We start from the raw sequence: 19,961 nt of genomic DNA on the forward strand, positions 1-19,961 counted from the left end.
GTCAAACCTAACCTCTTAGGGTACGTTGGAAACGACAGTGCTTTGAGTTTCCGAGCTCTCTGGTGATTCTGATTTTGAAAATTTATTTGATGTCATCACTAGTATTGAGACCATGCCATCTGACCAAGTCTGGGGACATAATTGTAGATACCTGAACCCAAGGGTCTCCTAAAATCAATACACCATGGTCACAGAGCCGATATTTCTAATTGCCAATCCGTTGGTGTTTTGGCGGGAAAGATTTGAAAAAGAGTATTTCGTCCGCGTTAGCCCAGCTGTCCCTGCCTTGGACATTGATTGGTAGCTTAAAGGCTTTTCCAGGGACAGCTGGGCTAACGCGGACGGATTACTCTTTTTCAAATGTTTCCCGCCAGAACACCGAGAGGCCGACTTTTGACTCGATCAACAAACTCCTCAAACTAATGGCGTGAGGAATATCGTCATTGTAAGTGGGGATTTCGCGTAAAAAATGATACTGTTCGGAGATTTCAAAAGCCGTGTACCTCCAAGAAAGACCTAACTGATTTCTGACACTGGTGGAGTGTCATCTACCCCGGATATCAAGTATGAAGGCCTCCCAAGACAGATCAATTGGGGGCCAAAGTGACATTCAGAAATGATGAACTTTGTTCGGTTTGTTTGGGCTGCTCAGCTTACAAATTGATGACTAATCTCATCAGAACGGTGTTGCCAGGGTGATTGAGGTGATGGCTCCCACTGTTCCAGTTCTTCACCAGACTTGGAGTCAAGTTTGACATTTGAAAGCCATGCAGGTTGCTTCCCAACTTTACAATCCACGCTACTAGATAAAACAACAATTATAGCTTTCATTGGTCGGAACATTCTGTCATAAAGAACTTTGAATGATTAGTAACCCAAGTTCTTAGGTGCATTTGCGGCCATTGTGTTCAATAATCAGTGTTGAAGGACCATGTCCAGGTCGCAATGGGGACGTTTTGGCACGCTCTGGCAGGTTCGTTTGTTTGCTGGTACCAATGTCAGTGATGCAAGGTTGGGGCTTCAAACACGTTTGTCAGCTTCGATAAAAACAGTTTGAAACGCCAATTTTGCATCACTGGCATGGGCAGGCAAGTTTGTTTGCTGGTACCAGCGCTTGCCTAAATGTTCGAATTGCTACTCAGGCCTGACAGATCCAATCCAGGAGCTCCAACTGTATGTACTATTCTATGTATTGTGTTTTGGAGAGTAGAACCACAATAATTTGCAAACACCAAAGTGAAAACATCAGTGAAAGGACATCAAAGTGCAAATTAAGTTATTCCTTTGAAATTGAGCTAATCAAAATAAACCCAGGTGAGTATAAAATTGCTTTTGCCGATCTTTTTGCCCTAACAACGCCTTTTTACTGGAAATAGAAACCTTTAATAAGGACATTGGTCATAACTTAGAATTGAGGAAAAAAAAAACACTTTTTTGTGTTTTCTAAATGTTAGCTTCATTGTCATCATCTATTATGTTCATAAATGTAATGTTATGATAAAAGGTTGCAATAATGTCCAGGGTTGACAATCATGTTCTAAGGCTATGAATGAATGTTCTCCCAATTCATTTTTAAAGTTAAAGCTTGTTTAAGGTCTAAATCAACATGTACAAATGGTAAATTTATATTGTTTAATAGTGACACAGTTTTCATTTTTGAACATGATTGTCACAGAAAAAATTGAAAGACAGCTAAATGTAACCCTGCCAGTAAGAGTAAATAAGTTGCTATCCTACAGAAAATGGTTCATTTTTGTAACAAATAGTTGGAATAATCACTTTATTAGGCATTGAATTGCCGTATCAGATAGCCATTTTTGATATTACTCAACAGAGGAGATTAATTAACAATAGATAGGTTTTTGAAAATTTTAGTTTTTTAATAATATTTAGGCATGTAATATTTTTATGTGGACAGAATTCCATAAAGAGCAAAAAATTAAAGTTGTTCCCTATGACTTTTTGAGGTAGAAAAATGCCAGTTTGTGTTTGGGGGAATTTCTCTGGAGACTTGATAGGCTTTTTGAACACCGTGCCCTCTTACGTCGGCAGATTTCTTATTTCTACGGAATCAATCCGTTCAGTGCCATATAAGACTTAAAGATTCAAGAGTAGATTAGACACGGAACTTCTCAAAGATGTGGACTGCCAACGAAGGGAAAAATATCTATCTCCCAAATCATCGACATCAGTCCAAACAAGCACTTCACACAACCATAAGATGTTGTTAAAAAGAGGAACTGGGCGAAGTGTGAGCACTCGGGAGAAATGTCCAAAGTCATTTGCAAACACGGCATAAAATTGGAATTATCTCCTTCCTCTTAGTCTGCTCCATAGGACTTTTGTACATAATCTTTTTCGTTCTTTTAAGGTGGTTCGTTTCAAGGTTAAGTCCATCCACTATGGTCAGTTCTTCATCTATGATTGCTGGCCGAAGTCAAGTTTCTGTTATGGAGATGAATGAAATATCTTTCTCTTTGGCCGTATTTTATATAGAATCTTAACCTTCGTGTTGTCTTTTTGGACAATATACGTTCAAATACGGTCCCATTACAGGCCTCTCTTTGCGGACCAATACTCTGCTTTTATTCGAAATTACAAAGAATTAGCACAAATGAAAGATCTCGTTGCAGAATCGGTCAGGTTCAGCTTGGACCACAGCCACAGTACCTTCTCTGAATACTGTACAATCCCAACCTTTCGTACCTTCTCTGAATACATACAATCCCAACCTTTCCAACCTCTCCCAATACGAGAGCTCTCTCATATCCTCAATGTTCCTAGAAAAACAATCTTTGGACCTGTTCGAGCTTTTGCAAACCTGCTGAACTAATTGGAGCCCAATTAGTTTGTGGTCATGTGATCTTTGTTAGAAGGCGTGAATATCTGCTGGTGCACCACTTTCTCCAGAATTTTAGAGATCGTTGAGTGAATACAAATCGGTCTGTAGTTTGCCATATCTTGGCGATTCCCAGCTTTATATAGTGGAATGACCTTTCCACATTTCCAACTCTGCGGAATGTAGCCAGTGGTTAAAGAAATTAACAAGGTGGGCAAGCGGATCAGCAATTTCATCCTTCACACCCTTTAAGACCACGTTGGAAATTCCGTCAAGCCCGGAGCTTGATTTGAGTTGCAATTTTTCAATCATGTTCAAAATCTTAAATGCGAGTAACCACCTTAAAATAATAAGTCCTCTGGTTGGGTAGAGTTGGCATGTAACGGAGGCTATCAGCCGTATTAGTAGATTGTCCATCCACCAAACCTCCAACTGTCGAAAAGTAAGCATTTAAGGAAGAGGCAAGTATGTCCTTTTCTGTTATCACCTCAGAACCCACGTTGAGTTGTGAAGGACCACTATCTTGGAATGATTGTGTGATATAGGTTGCGTACATGTATCCTTACACCTTTCCGATCGTATGTCTTTGTTCTCCATTCTTCTTGGCCCACGCCATGCTCATTCTGCTTCTGTACGTCTTCCATAAAGACCTCCTTCCATACCACCTATCTACCTAATACAACTTTATCTTTATTCGGTCTTTGCGATATTTCCGTGGCGCAGTCGGTAGGATTCGAACCTACGCTCCCAAGAGGAGCCACGGAATAATCGCAAAGACTGACGCAATCCCAAGACATTTGAAGAAGCTCGTCATCATATTCTCGAGTTGGAAACCTCTCGTCAGGGTGCCAAGGAGATGTCTTTGTCTTCTGTTTCCTCTCACGTCAACGCCGTCCGTTCCAAGTCGAATTATCGACTTCAGATGGGAAAAACTCATCGCGAAGTCTGTCGCATAAAACTCTTTGTGCACGTTTTGCGGCCTTCCAATCCATCCAATTGAGATTTGTCCTGCAAGAGTAGTCGGTGCCGATCTTGCCACCACAGAGGACATTGGACAAAGTATGCCGATCCAGACCTCCTACCAGGGTCTCTCCGCCGTCAAAGTCGCGAGTCGGCTCCATGAAACTACGGGCTGCTTTCTCACCGTCGCCATGTCCCACTACCAGTCGAGTCAACGTTCGGGTCTCACCAATAGGATCTAAAGGCAGGCCAATTCAAGTTAGATTTTGTGCTGATACCGGCTGATATTTCAGTCATGGCTTCCTCAATATTTCATCAATCCGGCTTGAACGATATTACTACACTGACAAAATTGGCTGAACCTGTTGTCAGCATTGACGGGAAAGTAATCCGGCAACTGGGGATGTTTTATGCCACATTGGATCTTAATGGTATGGTTGCCCATAACGTTCCTATTGTAGTTTGCCCGGAGTTACACGACGCTTTCCTTGGCTTGAATGCTTGCAAGGCCCTCACCATCATTGATGATAATTTTCCGCTTCCCAAGGAAATCGAATCAGTCAGTGACAATTCGGCTAATCGGCTGATCGCTGCAGTCAAAGTTGGATCTCAGGATTCAGTGCTTCAACCTCGGACCATTATTCCTATTGGTTCAAAGGTCCGTGTTCATTGCCCAGCATCACAAGGTTGGCCCTCTCACAGGGCGACCGTTCTCAAAAGTTTTGAACGTCGCTACCTTCTTCTTTTTGACAATGGTTTGAAGTCGTGGAGGAATAGGCGCGTCCTGCGGGTAATATGACTCGAGACCTCCCAAGCACTCGATCTCAACGGACCTCAATGTCGCAACACCCGTTTTAGATTTGTCGTACTTGATTGTTTTTGTTTATTCGTGCTCCAAATCTAGGGGGGTTGGAATGATTGTGTGATATAGGTTGCGTACATGTATCCTTACACCTTTCTGATCGTATGTCTTTGTTCTCCATTCTTCTTGGCCCACGCCATGCTCATTCTGCTTCTGTACGTCTTCCCATAAAGACTCCTTCCATACCACCTATCTACCTAATACAAACTTTATCTTTATTCGGTCTTTGCAATTATTCCGTATCTCTAACAAAATTTCGCCCAAGGAGGCATTTTGCCCCCTGCAAAACTTTCCTCACATCTTTACAATTAGAGTCAAAGTAATCTTGCCAATATTTGGCTTTAGCAGCTCTGATTGTCTTAGTGTATTTGTTCGAAAACTTGGAAGGGCGAGTTTGGTTGAAGGCGTAGGGTGCTTTTGGTATTCAACAAAGAGCTTCTGCTTTACTGATCTTGACCTGAGAAGACCGGTGTCATCCAAGGGTTACTGTTCTTCTTCTTCATGTTACTTGGGTTTGTTATGATTGGACAAGATCTTTCAAAAGCATCTGAAAACTTGGCTTGAAAGTTATTAAAAGCAACAACAGGATCTTGTAATGGCAAGTGCCAACAAGTCTCTGCCAATAGTTTTCGAAGTTTCTCAATGTTTCTGTAACTAGTGTTTCGGCGTTTAATTGACGGGGGATTCAATTGAGCTGTCGAAGGCTTTCCAAGAGACACAAACGTTCCAAGGTGGTCACTGATGCCACAAAGTCGGACTCCGCATTTGATGTCATTTTTTGCGTTCGTAAAATTATTATCAATTTGCGTGGAAGATTGAGGCGTGATTCGGGTAGGTACAGAAATCAAAGGTGACAATTGAAACGATAGCATGAGATCGTTAAGCTCTTGAGTTTCGAATTTGACTTTAAAAATTCTGCGTTGAAGTCTCCACAAACATACACAGTTTTCCTATGGTCGACACATGTCGTGATAGATTTGTCTAACTCTTCAATGACGTTTTGAAATGGTGCATTAGGTGGAATGTAAACAGATAAAACACAAAACTGTGTTTACTATCCAAGAATCTCGCAACTATCTGACATTAAACAGACCTCATCGAATCTAGTGTATGAAATAGGGTTATTTATTAAAACTCCCAAACCCAACCCACCCTCTTCCCTACTCGAGCCTTTGATTCCCGATGGTAATTGTCAAAAGAAAGGGGCATCCTGTCAGCTTGCCATAGCTCTTGTAACACCAAAAATTGAGGCCTTTGATGACGAAGAAGCAATTCTATCTTTTCATAGTTGGAAATAATGGACCGGGTATTAAGAGAGATTAACCATCGCTCACCGATTGATAGTTGTTCGCATATCCAGATCTACCCAGACTGAAGTTCTGCTCAGCGCCCCCAGGTTATCCTTAGATGTAATGTCAGTCTCTACCAAAATTAGGGCCGATTGAGCCGATTCCACTTTACTTAATTATTAATGCGTTTGTGTTGTTTATGGCTATTTCTTTCAAAATCTTTCGTATAATTAGTGACCTAGGTCAAATAATGTCGGGAAGAGAAATCGCTTTCATGACACATCACGAGTAGTTGATTTTGCAATCTACCGTGCGTTCTCCCGTTTTGTCTGGGCTGTCTGACGTGGGAATAAGAGCCCTTATTGTCTGTTCAAAGTTTTTCTCGTAGGAAAAGACCCAACCATGTTGGGTTGAAATGGGTTCTTAAGCTTGTTCAACAATTTTGCGCCAGTTCTCTTGAAGGGCCTAGTCCTTTTTTCTTTTGGACAAAAAACTGGCCCTTTCCTATCGCCTTTTCCCATCTTATAGAAATGATACCTAGAATAATCTCAAACAGTGAGACGAACTGTTGACAAGGGTCTTTACATTTCCGAGAACCGGCCACGGCAGACATTCTTGGAATTGTTATCAACCCATTTGTCAAAGCCATCGCTTTATTTTCGGGACCTTTTAAAGACGTTTCCGTTGCCCAGAGTCCCAGACCAAAGTTTTTCTAATGCTCCTGATTATCCTATGAGGAATGTTTATAAGGTTACAAATCTTGACATTTTTCTTTTCAGTGTGGCTTCAAATTGAGACTCGATACACCAGGAGTACATCTTACTTCCAAAAATTGCCATTTTCGCCTTTGACAAACCATGAACCACTGGAGTATGCACGGGGATGGTAAGGTTGAAAATTAGTAACTCCAATTCGAGTCAATGAATTAAATTCTTCTTCAAATAAGGCTGACCCGAGATCCCTGTGATGGCGTATTTCAAATGTCAGCTCAATCAAACGACTGGGTCCAAAGTTATGCCCTCTCAAAGTGCAGTACATAGCAGAGCACAGAATGAATGACTTAACCCTCTTCTGGTAATCAATTACTACGAGAGGCTAGTTCGTTCATTCATTGAAAAGCTTGTTAGTGCCTTTTGAGACGGCATAACTTTTGATCCAGTCGCTCGATCAAGCTGAAAATTGAAATGAGTAATTGTTGTAGCCTGGGATCATTCTCATTTGAAGAAGAACATAATGCGTTAACTCAATTGCGAAAAGCTAATTCCCAAACCAAGCGTCCCCGTCCATATTCCAGTTGTTCATGGACAAACCAATCACGAGTCGTGGCCATGGAGCTTCAAATTGGCAGCAGATTTAAATGGCCTACCTCGTACATTTTCTTAGGACATTTCAATAAAAAACAGTTCCGCGATCTATTTTATCTTGCACTTCATTTATCCATTTCATATTAAGATGATGCACTCATAGAGCACGGAACACAATGATATGAGCTGTCTTGCCGTATTGAGCAAATTTGCAATATTTTGGGTCGTGGCATTGACTAACAGATTGATATACTTAAAAAAAGTAAAAGCATGAAAGTATATTTTTTTAAAACTTTATGGCCCTTTTGGCCATTCGGGCCAAATTTACAATTTTCCATTTTCTAGCCATTTTTTCCACTTTTTTGACATGACAAATTGCTAATATGACAACTATTTTTGCAAATCAACAACTTATTTCTTGGTATTTTTACACCTTTTGGGGGGCATGCTAGCAAAAGTATTAAGGCAAAAAAGGCAATCTTTTTTAGGTCTACTTAGGGATTTGAAAAACTTGGCCTTGCCAAATGAAAAATTGAGTTGGACTTAGTTCTTACCCACCAACTCTTCACGGAGTCTTGCTTTGGTGGATGGCCAATGATCTCGATCCTCCTTTATATTGGAGACATAACTGCCCAATCTTTAAACAGTAGAAGCATATCCCATAACTTGGTAAGACTTAACAATTGTAGTTTGAAAGAACCTCGCCCTACTAACAATATCATGGAGTTCCAAATTCCAATAGACAGTGTGATTTCCGGCATCAGATCAATTCACGGTCTATGAATGTGCTTAGCATTCTACATAAACTGAACTTGTTCAGAAATAGTTATTCTTAAAAAGAGAAACGTACCTTCTTCATTTATAAATTTCAACTAAAAATATTTACGATTTATCAAGGCAAAATTTTGTACCGTCCCAACTTTTTAAATCTCTCCCATATGTTACCAGAGGCGTTTTGTCAGGCAGCCTGGGCCAATTTTTTTTTAAGGATGATTTGACTTGGTGCCACGTGTTCGTTTCGTACAAATAAGAATGTTGTTCAACTGACTTTGGTCGAAACAGCTTCCTCACAGCTAGGAATCTTTAGCTGAAGGACGCTGTGCATAACCAACTCAAATTTCATTGCAAAGCAATAGTTCGTATTTCATCATAGTCTCATGTTTGTCCGGACAGTGCTGTAATCACTTAGATTTATTGAAGAACTTGGTATGCGTATTCATAGAAAACATTCATTATAAAGGAAAATATAAAGTCACGCATTATCTCTCTGAAACTTGATGAGCATACTTACCGGGTTTTGCAAAAGTATTGAGACCTAAGTGCAAAGAAAAAGAGATACGCTTATAGTTGATCAGGATGAAGTTAGGCACCATGAATATTTAGAACAAAAAAGTTGTTCTTAGCTTCANGTTTTCTAAATGTTAGCTTCATTGTCATCATCTATTATGTTCATAAATGTAATGTTATGATAAAAGGTTGCAATAATGTCCAGGGTTGACAATCATGTTCTAAGGCTATGAATGAATGTTCTCCCAATTCATTTTTAAAGTTAAAGCTTGTTTAAGGTCTAAATCAACATGTACAAATGGTAAATTTATATTGTTTAATAGTGACACAGTTTTCATTTTTGAACATGATTGTCACAGAAAAAATTGAAAGACAGCTAAATGTAACCCTGCCAGTAAGAGTAAATAAGTTGCTATCCTACAGAAAATGGTTCATTTTTGTAACAAATAGTTGGAATAATCACTTTATTAGGCATTGAATTGCCGTATCAGATAGCCATTTTTGATATTACTCATTGTTAACTTGTAGCATAGAACTTTTAAAGTTAGTTAGATGTATGCTAGTTAAGAACTTCAAGCACTCAGAGCTGAGGAGAATTCAGCCTTCCTCTGTTATGCAGAAAAGGGAGATTGCCGTCCAGGGGTAGCCGTCCCTGTCCAGGGTTTCCCTCCTTGCGTCAGACAAGTCACATTGGCCATCAATGGGTTTATCTGATTGCCGACAACGGATTATTTGTGCCTCATCTGTAAGGCGTGGCATGTGGGCAACATCTGACCACCACTGGGTCTGAACGGCAAAGGGTTGGCATTGGGCCGAAGATGCGTCCCAACTGAATATGCAAGAAGAAATCGGTCGTCTTTTGCCGTCAAAGGCCCACATCTTCATGACATCAATTCTTGGCAATGAGATTTCTTACTCATCTTTCATTCTCAAAATAACCATGGGAATGCCGTTTTTGGTGACCGAGGAATGAACTATCATTCATCCATACCATATGTGCGCGGAACACTGACTGCATTTCTGGTTAGCACAAGCTTTTTACACATGACTAGAAAATCAGGGGATGAGTAGGAGTGATCAACGGAGGAGGAGGCATCCGGGTCACGGGTCCATCCGGGTCACGGGTCCATCCGGGTCACGGGTCCATCCGGGGTCATGAGTCCATCCGGGTCCCAACATTGGGATTGCAGGGCCGTCTGTCCCAACACAAGGATACCGGGCCATCCCACGGGTCACTAGGGTTGGGTCCGTCGCAACATAGGGCTACACACCTGTCCTCAATACATGGGGAGGCTGACGGGTCCGTCTTCAACACACGAGGAGGCTCACGGGTCCATCTGAAGTTCTGTTGTCCTTAGTACGAGGGGTCCTTGGATTTTCCCAATGCAGGGACTCGGCTCTGTTCCAGCATTGGGGTCACAAGCCACACGTTGCAATCCTCTCCACGGGGAGAGCTAAACGCTCCAATCCTCTCCACAAGAGAGCCCCACGCACTCAATCCTCCTAAGAGAAGAGCTTCACAAGCTCGAGTCCCAACAAAGGGAAAGCCATGCAAGACAGAGGACAAGAGTCTATTGGCCGCGCCATGTTTTATACTTGTGGGTGAACATCACCCACAAGCAGTTTGATGGAGTAGATAACTGACTGTATCTCTGACTAAAATAGCAGGACATTAACTTAGCCCCTTACCTTTTAGATTTCGCAATGTGTGTTGTAAAGTTACTCGTTATAAACAAATGAAATACTGAAAGGAGGAAATAGAGACAGTCATTTGATTTGAAAAAGATGCTATAGGGACTGTTCCGTGCACATTCGAATATTTGTACAAAAGAGAGACTGTTTGCACGAAACAGGGTTGGACAAGCGTTCAACAAAGGGGTGAAAACCGACGTCTCCAACTTGCATTGCCGGGAAAAACATCGTAATTGCCAACTTGGATCACTTGACAAACAAGAGGGGATCAATGGACAATAAATCACCGGTCAAACTGGAAATTCTGCCCCACCCTCAACACACTGGGAAGAAACAGTGCCCCATCCGACATTGCAACAAAGGTGCATCAAGCCAGGACAAGTAAAGCGATGATGAAAATCCAATCAGTGCAATGAATGCAAGGAAAAGGGGCATCAAGGAATCACAATGGGGCGAACCCCGACCGACGATCAGGGAGTCACGCATCACCCTTCATCGAGGACAGAAGTCTCAATTTGGAGCTCGAGGAGAGAAGTCAGAGTTTGAACCTCTCCAAGGAGGAACCACCTGCCATCGCTAAATGTTGGGATTTTGCCATTGTTGTGGTGCCAAGAAGTGGGAACTGTTTCAAAGGACAGAGATCGTCATCATATGGGAGTAGGAAACCCAGGAGGCCGTGCAGAAGAGCAAGAGGACCTGGGAAGTGCCGAGTCTGAGTACAGCACTTCGTCACTCTGTTAGTGGACCTTCAATCCCGTCGAGTGGACGTCATCCGAGGATCTCCATTGAACTATCTCGCCACACATCGAGCAGTAATGATTAACCCATTGTTTCATATGTGAATATCCCCTTTCCCATCGTCCCAACAATTCCCCCACTTTCCTACCGGAGCAAGACAGCTGATAGGCGGTGTTTTTGTGATGAATAAAGTAGATTGAACTGTACACTTTGCCTTGAAGAGTAGCCAAGATTTTCCAGACGACCGAGATCGTGCTGGCATCGTAGGGAGTAAAGGTAGCAAGTGATTTGTGTTCAACTGTATCTGAAGTTCGTCACTCTTGTGGCAGAAATCAGTAGTTAGACTCTAGAGTAGAGGTCGACTTTGATAGACGCATTTAGACTAGGATAGTGACCACATTTTGCAGGAGAGTTAGCCTTGAAGATTGGCTCAGGTTTATGCCAGACAACCGAGATTGATCTGGGACCGTGGGGAGTAGAGGTAGCTAGAGCGATTTGTATCCTTAGTCAATTGATGATTGTTTGAGGCCCTGGTAAAGGAAACTCGAACTATTACTCATATGCCTTGATTAGGGTTATAACCGGAGGCCTTAAGATAGGTCTAAGAAATTGGAGCCCATGTACTAGGTGCTCTCCATCTCAGAGAGCTATCAAGGTTTTCACCTAGTGCTTGGGTCAAAATTATCTATGTAAATCCCGTCCAGTGTGGGAATCAATGTCAGGACGGAACATAGGTATTGTTATGGTGCCGCTACCCGGGAATCTTTGATTCCCGTGATGTTTATACCTTGACCCGGTCTTGTAGTGGAATTTTACACTCAGTGATGAAAATTGAGGAACCGGCTCGCGACAAAGAGACATAGGTATCTTTATGGTGCCGCGACCCGGGACTTTAAGATTCCCGTGAATAAATTTTAATTTGCGACCCAGTCGTATTTGTTGGGTTGTGTTTACCCAAGTAACAGCCGATTGACGGCTCCCACCAAAATACTCACAAAGACTTTGTTTTGGTGTCGCAAGACGATTGACTGTTTTGCCCGTGGGCAATATAAGAATTTATTTCAGAGCTTTCAAGACAGATATCTGTGCCCTGAGTGCACACATACTGTTTGTTTTAGACTCCCCACGATACAATTCTGTGCCCTGATTGCACGCCTCCTGGGAACTCATTTTCAGGTTCCCCAAGATTTGATTTTGTGCCTTGAGTTGCACTTTTTATGAAAGCCAATTGAAGACTTGCGCCATAGAATTACTTAGTTCTTCTTTTGGTGCTATTTCTTGTGTTGGAGCTGATGGCTGAATAGCTCGCCCAGATTCAACACGGTTTTCTTTTGCTAAGAGCAATTCAAAACTTCCATAAGTCGAAAGAACGGTGCTCAAGATTTCAAATTGGCTCATGAGTGTTAGTGAGGAATTCCAGAGAAAGAAATATAGACAGTTCAGGAAAACATGGTTGTGTCCAACCCCAGAACGACAACGTTAACTGAAGGCATCACGTCGCTAAGTGGAACTTCAATAAAAACCAGAAAGATGTGGACGAATCCAAACCTATGTAAAGTGGAATCCAGGACACCGAGGGAAGCCTTTGTTTCCGTAGGACCGCTCAAACCACCCGTGAAAGATGATGTGTGTTGGGGTAGGAGTGACAAGTGTGCTTCATGATCCAGCGGATCTCAGTCATCTTATCCACTACCAGTGCTAGAGGTCGGAACTTTCAAGGGAGAGAGTGCAAGACAATTCTATGAGTGGTGGCCGACTTTTCGCGATGTATATCAAGAGAGACCGGAGCTGGACTCAGCCACCAAGCTTGCGTATTTGAAAAGGCATTTAACTGGAAGAGCCCTACAACTGTCGTCTGCCCATGGTACATATGAAGATGCTATACGGAGTTTGCATCATATCTATGGGATCCCTCGCAGACTTATCAGAGAAATATTGGATGATCTAGATCAATTGCTGGACAGAAATGTCGATTTAGTTGACTTGCTGGTGATCGTTAAGAGCTGCATGACCCCCTTTTCAAGCTGATTGATAAAAGTACTCAAGAGCTTGCACCAATGTTGCTTTACCCAATTGCCAAGAAGCTGCCCAACGATGTGAGACTGAGATGGAGTGAGCAGGTCTTGAAAATGGAGAAACAAGGACAGGATGTAACAATGACAGACTTATCAGAATTCCTAACTTTTGTTATTAACCTGTATGAAAACACCGAAATTCCGACCCAACCCCCAAGCAGTAAGCCAGAGAAGAAGCAAGAACACTTCATATGCCAAGAATATGCCACTAATATTAGTAATGACATGTTGGGAAACCATTGGCTAGCCTCAAAATATCACCCTGATTATTCTCACATCCAACTAGGGTGATCTTTTTGATTGATAATAATTGATTACTTGGAAATTAACTATTGCCTTTACTTTCCAAGCTTTCTGGTACCCCTCATTTAATTTTGATATTCATTTAATCTTATTACTCCTATTGATGGTTCTATATGGTGATAGGCTGCAACAACAATGCAATATAGGTTGCTTATTGTTCATTGTTTGAACAACTCACTCATCAAGTTTGATGATAAAGAGTATGGGTTAAGAAATTGGACTAGATTCCTTGGAAAAAAAAACAATTCAGTTATTTGTGTGGCGCATTACTATTAACTGCTAAATCAGAACTGTCATAATTAGAGATATTGAAAATATTCAACTGCTTCTGGTGAAATATGGAAATATATTTTCTTTAAAACAGGCAAATGTCAAAAAGGTGGCCCAATGATTAAGAAAATGAAAATATTATAGTCACAATTTTTTTAAATTACTATTGCTTTTTAATCAGCAGTAAGTGTGAAATTTGAGACTCTGTACACCACTGAGCTTTTATGACTAATTTTCAATTGAGCCAAAACAATGTTTCTAAACTATCAAGTTCACAATACATTATCGAATGAATTTGTCAACTATCAATAACTTACTGAAGTTTAATGGCCAGTTGTTGACCATCTTAGGTCAACTTTGACCAATGCCGGCTCAGATGAAATTTGACGTAACGGTCAGCCCATTGAAGAGGGTTGTACAGGTAAAAAGGAACGGGAATTGCTTCCGTAACAAGGTGTTTTTCATAAAAGGTAAGTGTATGAATGAGAGTACTGCATCATGCTCAATGCCTCTATGTTTTTCATGTTTTATTTGATCTAGAAGGTCTTGGTCGTTCGTATGTCCACGAACTTAGCATGTTGAATGTACATTCAAAGTACGCACAGTAACATGACTTGCCAGATTTCACATTGTCCTTTGAATAGTACTAATGACGTTGCAGTGCAAGTGAATTTGATTATTTGATCATTTTTATTCGACTTATTAACTCTGATAAGTTAAATTGCACTGGAAATCAAATGAGGCCTGGGCGTTGTAACACGTAATCTCATGTCACGCCGGGGATCAACTAAAATGCGGACGGGATTAGTTACAGTGCCTTTAGATTTATGCAAGAACAGCATTTGGCAAAAATAATTGCCTGATAAGGGATCGTTATATCCTCAATGGATAAACAGGTATAAAAGCGAACACGAACCTATCAATTTGTGCACTCTTGTCAGAAAGGAGAAAAGAGAGCGACCCATCCCCATCATGAAATTCTTGAGCCTTGTTGCCGTCGTGGCCCTCGCCGCCACCGTGTCTGCAGACTGCGAGACCTGCAAGGTGGGTGTCAACGCCATCTTGGACTACTTGGGCTCAAACAGCGAGGTCACTGAGGAGGCTGCCATCGTCAAGGATGCCTGCTGCCCTGCTCTGGATGACCCCGAGGGCTGCGGCACTGGTGTGGACACCTGGTGGCCCGCCATCGTGAATGCCCTCCAAGCTAGCGACAACATTGCCGATATTGCTTGTGCCGCTTTGGACCCCAGCTGCATCGCCACCAAGGCCTGGGATTGCGACACCTGCAAGGCTCGATTGGACGACCTTTTGAATGTTGCTACCGGAGATGCTCAGACCGCCGCTCTCTTGGCCTACTTGAAGGGCCCCGCTTTCTGTGAAGATGCCTCGGTCAGCCCCGACGCTGCTGTGTGCGGAGACTTTGTGGATGCTTTGGCTCCTTGCGCCATCGACTCACTTGTGGCTGTGGTTCAAGCTGAACCCGATCGATTCTGCAATGAGATNGGGAGCACTTTGTTAGTCAAGACCTCCAAGAAATCAGCGGCCGTCAGCCTGTATCCTGATGGGAGCCAAATAGGAAGCATCTTGTCCCCAATGGAGGCCACGAGCGCCCATCATTATATCACTGGCTGGATCCTTGGTGTTGGTGACGTAGCGGTGATTGTAGCCCTCCTTGTCGAAGCAAACCACGTGGTTGTTCTTACAGCCTCATTTAAGTCTTTTTAAAGGCCTCAAAACTCATGCAAAACCCGGTATGAGAACAGGTCTATTGTTACGTCTTCTTCCATGGTCATGTGCATAGTAATCAGGGCTGCCAGTGGCATATTCGCATGCTAAAGAGTGAATGTCTGGTCTATTTGGGACCCCTCTGGCATGCAAAAAACAATTTTGGCATGTTTTTTAGTCTGGCATGTTTTGCCCGCACAAGGGGCATGGTAAATAAATGTTTTTACAAATTACTAAGGATGTGCAAAAAGTGTATTCATACGTGGCCAATTATGCAAATAAAAGTGTGTTAAAAATTGTCGATGATGCAAAACAACATACAAAAATGCTATCCAAATGCAAATGCTTGTTGAAACCAGAAGGTGTGGAAAAGATTAAGTGCCCAACAAAGGAGTAAACCTTACAATTGACCTGTCAAACTCTAGACTCCTATTTTTTATGATGTTGATCTATGCCTAATAGAACCTTGTCATCGCCATTTCCGATAACTTTGAGGTATTCAGACTTTGGCCAATTCATCTGCACAATTTGAAAGAAAACTCCTTTAGAGATGGGAACTAGTATTGATTTGATAGAACGCTATTTTTTTGCACTTTGAGCTAAAGAGGAACACTTTTGTCAGGTTTCCCAAGAAGTTGTAAAGCGGATGGGCAAATGTAAGACCCCAAACAAAAAAGAGAAAAAAATCGTCACTTTTCTCATCCATATATTTACCTCTCCGCGTAAACTTCGAGTCAGGGCTAGCAGTAATGTGCACCAACAATGAGGTTGCAACGTGGCTTTGGTTCATGCTTGGTTTGTTTCCGGCCATCTGACTTTAACTATGAAAAAAAAACCTTTGCGGTTTTCCTGAGCTAACTATATGGGCCCCCTAGTTTAGTAGCGAATCTCTGCTTGGGTTAAGCTTACCAAAGTTCTAGAACTTGGCCAAGCTTTGCTTGTAAACAAGTAGAACTTGGGTGTTTGTGTTAACTTGTTAGTTGCCCTTTTCCCATCAGTACTCTACGGTCACTAGAATTGGCCCTAAAACCTGGGTTGGGACAACGCTAATGAATGCTTTTGAAGACATACAATATCACATCCCTTTCCTACCTTCTCTGAACACTGCACAGTTCCAACTTCTTTAATTACTGGACATCTTTGGACTTGTTCAACCTTTTGCAAACCTGCTGAACTTATTGGAGCCCAAATGGAGTCAAGATGTGGCTGAATAATCGACTTGTACAGAGCTAGTATCGTGATGCTGTCTCTGGACTTATACATGCGATATATCCAACCACACATTTGAAAAGATTTACGCCGCTTCAACTGGATATGCTCATCGAGCTGTCCATTATTTTGGAGGACTGCACATAAATCTTTCATAGATGAGACCTGCTCAAAATCATTACCTCCTTTATCTACGACTGCAGTATTTAAAGGAATTGACCCAAACGTCATAGAGCGGAATTTCATTCCGGTCGGGGCCATATTACTCTCAGTAACCCAAGGGTAGATTCTTTCTAGGTCCTTTGTAAGGTTACTGGAATCTTGGCCATTCCTACCAGAAACTAACTTTGCATCTTCAGCATAAGAAGAGAGACTGGCAGTAATACTAAGCTTTTGAAGCAGGGCAACGCATATTATAAAAAAAGGTAGACCCTAAGATGGGACCCTGGAGAACACCCGCTTAGGTAAGTCATAGTCAGCATGGGTTCAGAGCGCATTTTAGGACCTTTACTCAACTGATTGAGCATGTAGAGCAAGTCATTGAGGGACTTGAGAGTCATGAGTCATTCGATGGATTCTATCTCGACTTTGCCAAGGCCTTTGAGAAGTTAGATCATGGCCTTTTAGTTAACAACTCTATGAGATCCAGCTTGTGTAGCATAAAAACTGTATTTTCTTGGTTTCAGATTCACGCGTACGCTTTAAAAACCTGTGTTCAGTAGTTCCGTAAAAGTACCAGATCTTTCATCTTCCCTTCCTTTTTGGGCTCTTTTATTATTCAATTGCTTCAAACATAGGTGTTGTTTTCTGCACTTGATTTTGGAGGTATTGTGTCGTTTATACGTCCAAGTGTTTGGTCTACTGTTTATATATTTAGAGTTCGCACACCATAATGACTTGCTCAATTTGACATTGTGTTTATAATACTTATCACGTTACAGTGCAAGTTAATTTTATCAATTGGTCATTTTTTATTTGACTTTATTACTCTGATACGTTCATATTGCACTGGATGATCTGTTGGAGCATGGGCGTTATAACAAATAATGTCATGGCAAGTCGGGAATTGCTTAAGTTGCGGACAGAATCCATAATTTTGCCTCTACATTTATGCAAGAGCAACATTTGCCAATCATAGATAAGGTTCGCCTGATAATGGATGACCATATTCTCAATTGATAAACAAGTATAAAAACGAACGTAAAGTCATCATTTGTGCACTCTTGTCAGAAAGGAGAAAAGAGAGCGACCCATCCCCATCATGAAATTCCTGAGCCTTATTGCCGTCGTGGCCCTCGCCGCCACCGTGTCTGCCGACTGCGAGACCTGCAAGGTGGGTGTCAATGCCATCTTGGACTACTTGGGCTCCAACAGCGAGGTCACTGAGGAGGCCGCCATCGTCAAGGATGCCTGCTGCCCTGCTCTGGATGACCCCGAGGGCTGCGGCACTGGTGTGGACACCTGGTGGCCCGCCATTGTGAATGCCCTCCAAGCTAGCGACAACATTGCCGATATTGCTTGCGCCGCTTTGGACCCCAGCTGCATTGCCACCAAGGCCTGGGATTGCGACACCTGCAAGGCTCGATTGGACGACCTTTTGAATGTTGCTACCGGAGATGCTCAGACCGCCGCTCTCTTGGCCTACTTGAAGGGCCCCGCTTTCTGTGAGGATGCCTCGGTCAGCCCCGACGCTGCCGTGTGCGGAGACTTTGTGGATGCTTTGGCTCCTTGCGCCATCGACTCACTTGTGGCTGTGGTTCAAGCTGAACCCGATCGATTCTGCAATGAGATCTTCCAATTGTGCTAATTCTTTGTTATTTTGAATAAATGCGCATCACACGAATTTCACTTTTCATTACCCCCCTTTGTAGCTCTGCCTCCAATGTTTACGGAAATGCGGTCGAAGCCCGTGCTGACTAGAAAAGGGACTTCACGAACGTGAATAAATTCGAGGAGTTTTTGCTGCATGATCGTTTTAAACGCCTTGGTAAGATCTGAAGCAAGAGAAATGGGTTCATAGTTACTGGGTAGCGAATTTATCGCGCCCTTTGAAAATTGGAGCAATATGAGTCAAGTTAGCTTCAGAGAAGAGAGAAACTTTTCTTGATCCAAGGTTGAACTCATCAGGCAAGAAAAAACGAGGATCAAGACCATGTGCCCATCAGAACCAGAAGCACTGGAAAGCTCTAAGTTACCAATGGTCATTAAAGTATATTGATCTATGACTACTAGATCATTCAAGCACTTAACTTGATAATCCTTATTATTATCCTTAATTAGTGATATGCCCCTTTCAGTGTACCTCCCCTTCCAATCCTTCCTCTTCCCAGAATCCCCGGCCCAAGTCTTTTTCAAGACGTGAGCTTCTAGCCCTCGAACCTTCTTCCTCTTCCCAATCATCCCTTCCCTTTCCCCCGGCACGTTGTTACTCACAAAACTGATAAAGATTTTTTGGAAATGCCAAGACTTGTGATAATAATTTTCGTTGCTATTGAAACAAAAGGAACAACTTTTGTAAAAAATCATTTTGGGTTCTAACTCAGATTATAATATTAATCCACTTAAAACCTACAAAGAGATAACATTTTTTAAGACCGTAATCAAAAGATGTTGGAAGTAACCTCAGTTGCATTTCCAAATTGAATTTTATTCAAATCCATGGAGCAAATGATAAGATATCTCGTTTTCAAAAAATGCGTTTTCATCAAATTTGACTACAACTTGCTCCGGTTATATCTTAAAGCAATTGCCAAGAAATATAATAAGCTTTTTCTATGCCTAAAATATAAATGGAAATATTTCTCTTTTCTGAAGCAGGTAGAAAAGCCCGAATATAGTTTGCAATATAAATTAAAACTTACTTGATGTCAATATTTCACAATTGTGATGCCATACATGTCAATTGCACCTTTAATCAAGCTTAATCTTGAATTTTGACAAAATTCTACTAACGTTGAATAAAAACATCGCTAGTACGTATATGAATTATTTATCAATTATTGCAAAAACTGACAATTTGGAAAATTAAACTGTCACAGGTATCGTTCAAATATTTAGGAACATGATAGGATAGTTTAGCTTTTGGCACTTAAGTAAATTGAAAGGCAGTTTTGCATGTTTTGCAAGTTTTAAGCAATATTTCTTGCTACTTTTTGCTTTTAAAAAACCTTAAACAAAATACAGAAATATTATTTTTTGCCGTGATTGAAAAAGACAATCACATTCCTTGGGAATAACTGGAAACATAATTAGGCCATTTTTCGATCTTTTAAGGCGTAAAACTCAACCTTTAAGTTGTAATAAGTAAGCATGTGTTTTATGGAAGTTTATGAAATTTCAGGTCAATACACAAATAAGAGTAGGTTTAATACTGATTGACTACGTTTTTGACAATGATGCATTCTAATG

General features: G+C 41.6%; 2 protein-coding genes across 2 annotated transcripts; both read left to right on the top strand.

Annotated features, from left to right (window-relative positions):
• Positions 1 to 14,529: 14,529 nt before the first annotated feature.
• On the top strand, positions 14,530 to 15,344 carry LOC131882374 (uncharacterized). The gene has a single exon (XM_059229502.1). It carries the CDS (start codon positions 14,592 to 14,594, stop codon positions 15,342 to 15,344), a length of 753 nt encoding a protein of 250 aa, XP_059085485.1. The 5' UTR covers positions 14,530 to 14,591.
• A 2,407-nt stretch (positions 15,345 to 17,751) lies between these two features.
• LOC131881746 (uncharacterized) lies at positions 17,752 to 18,396 on the top strand. Its single transcript, XM_059228693.1, has one exon. The coding sequence runs from the start codon at positions 17,815 to 17,817 to the stop codon at positions 18,358 to 18,360; it is 546 nt and encodes a 181-aa protein (XP_059084676.1). The 5' UTR covers positions 17,752 to 17,814; the 3' UTR covers positions 18,361 to 18,396.
• The last annotated feature ends 1,565 nt before the right edge of the window (positions 18,397 to 19,961 follow it).

The sequence above is a fragment of the Tigriopus californicus genome, chromosome 6 (assembly GCF_007210705.1).
Source record: "Tigriopus californicus strain San Diego chromosome 6, Tcal_SD_v2.1, whole genome shotgun sequence".
Lineage (NCBI taxonomy): Eukaryota > Metazoa > Arthropoda > Copepoda > Harpacticoida > Harpacticidae > Tigriopus > Tigriopus californicus.

Coding starts and splice junctions, on each gene's coding strand:
- LOC131881746 (XM_059228693.1), top strand. CDS start 17,815: ATGAAATTCCTGAGCCTTATTGCCGTCGTGGCCCTCGCCGCCACCGTG.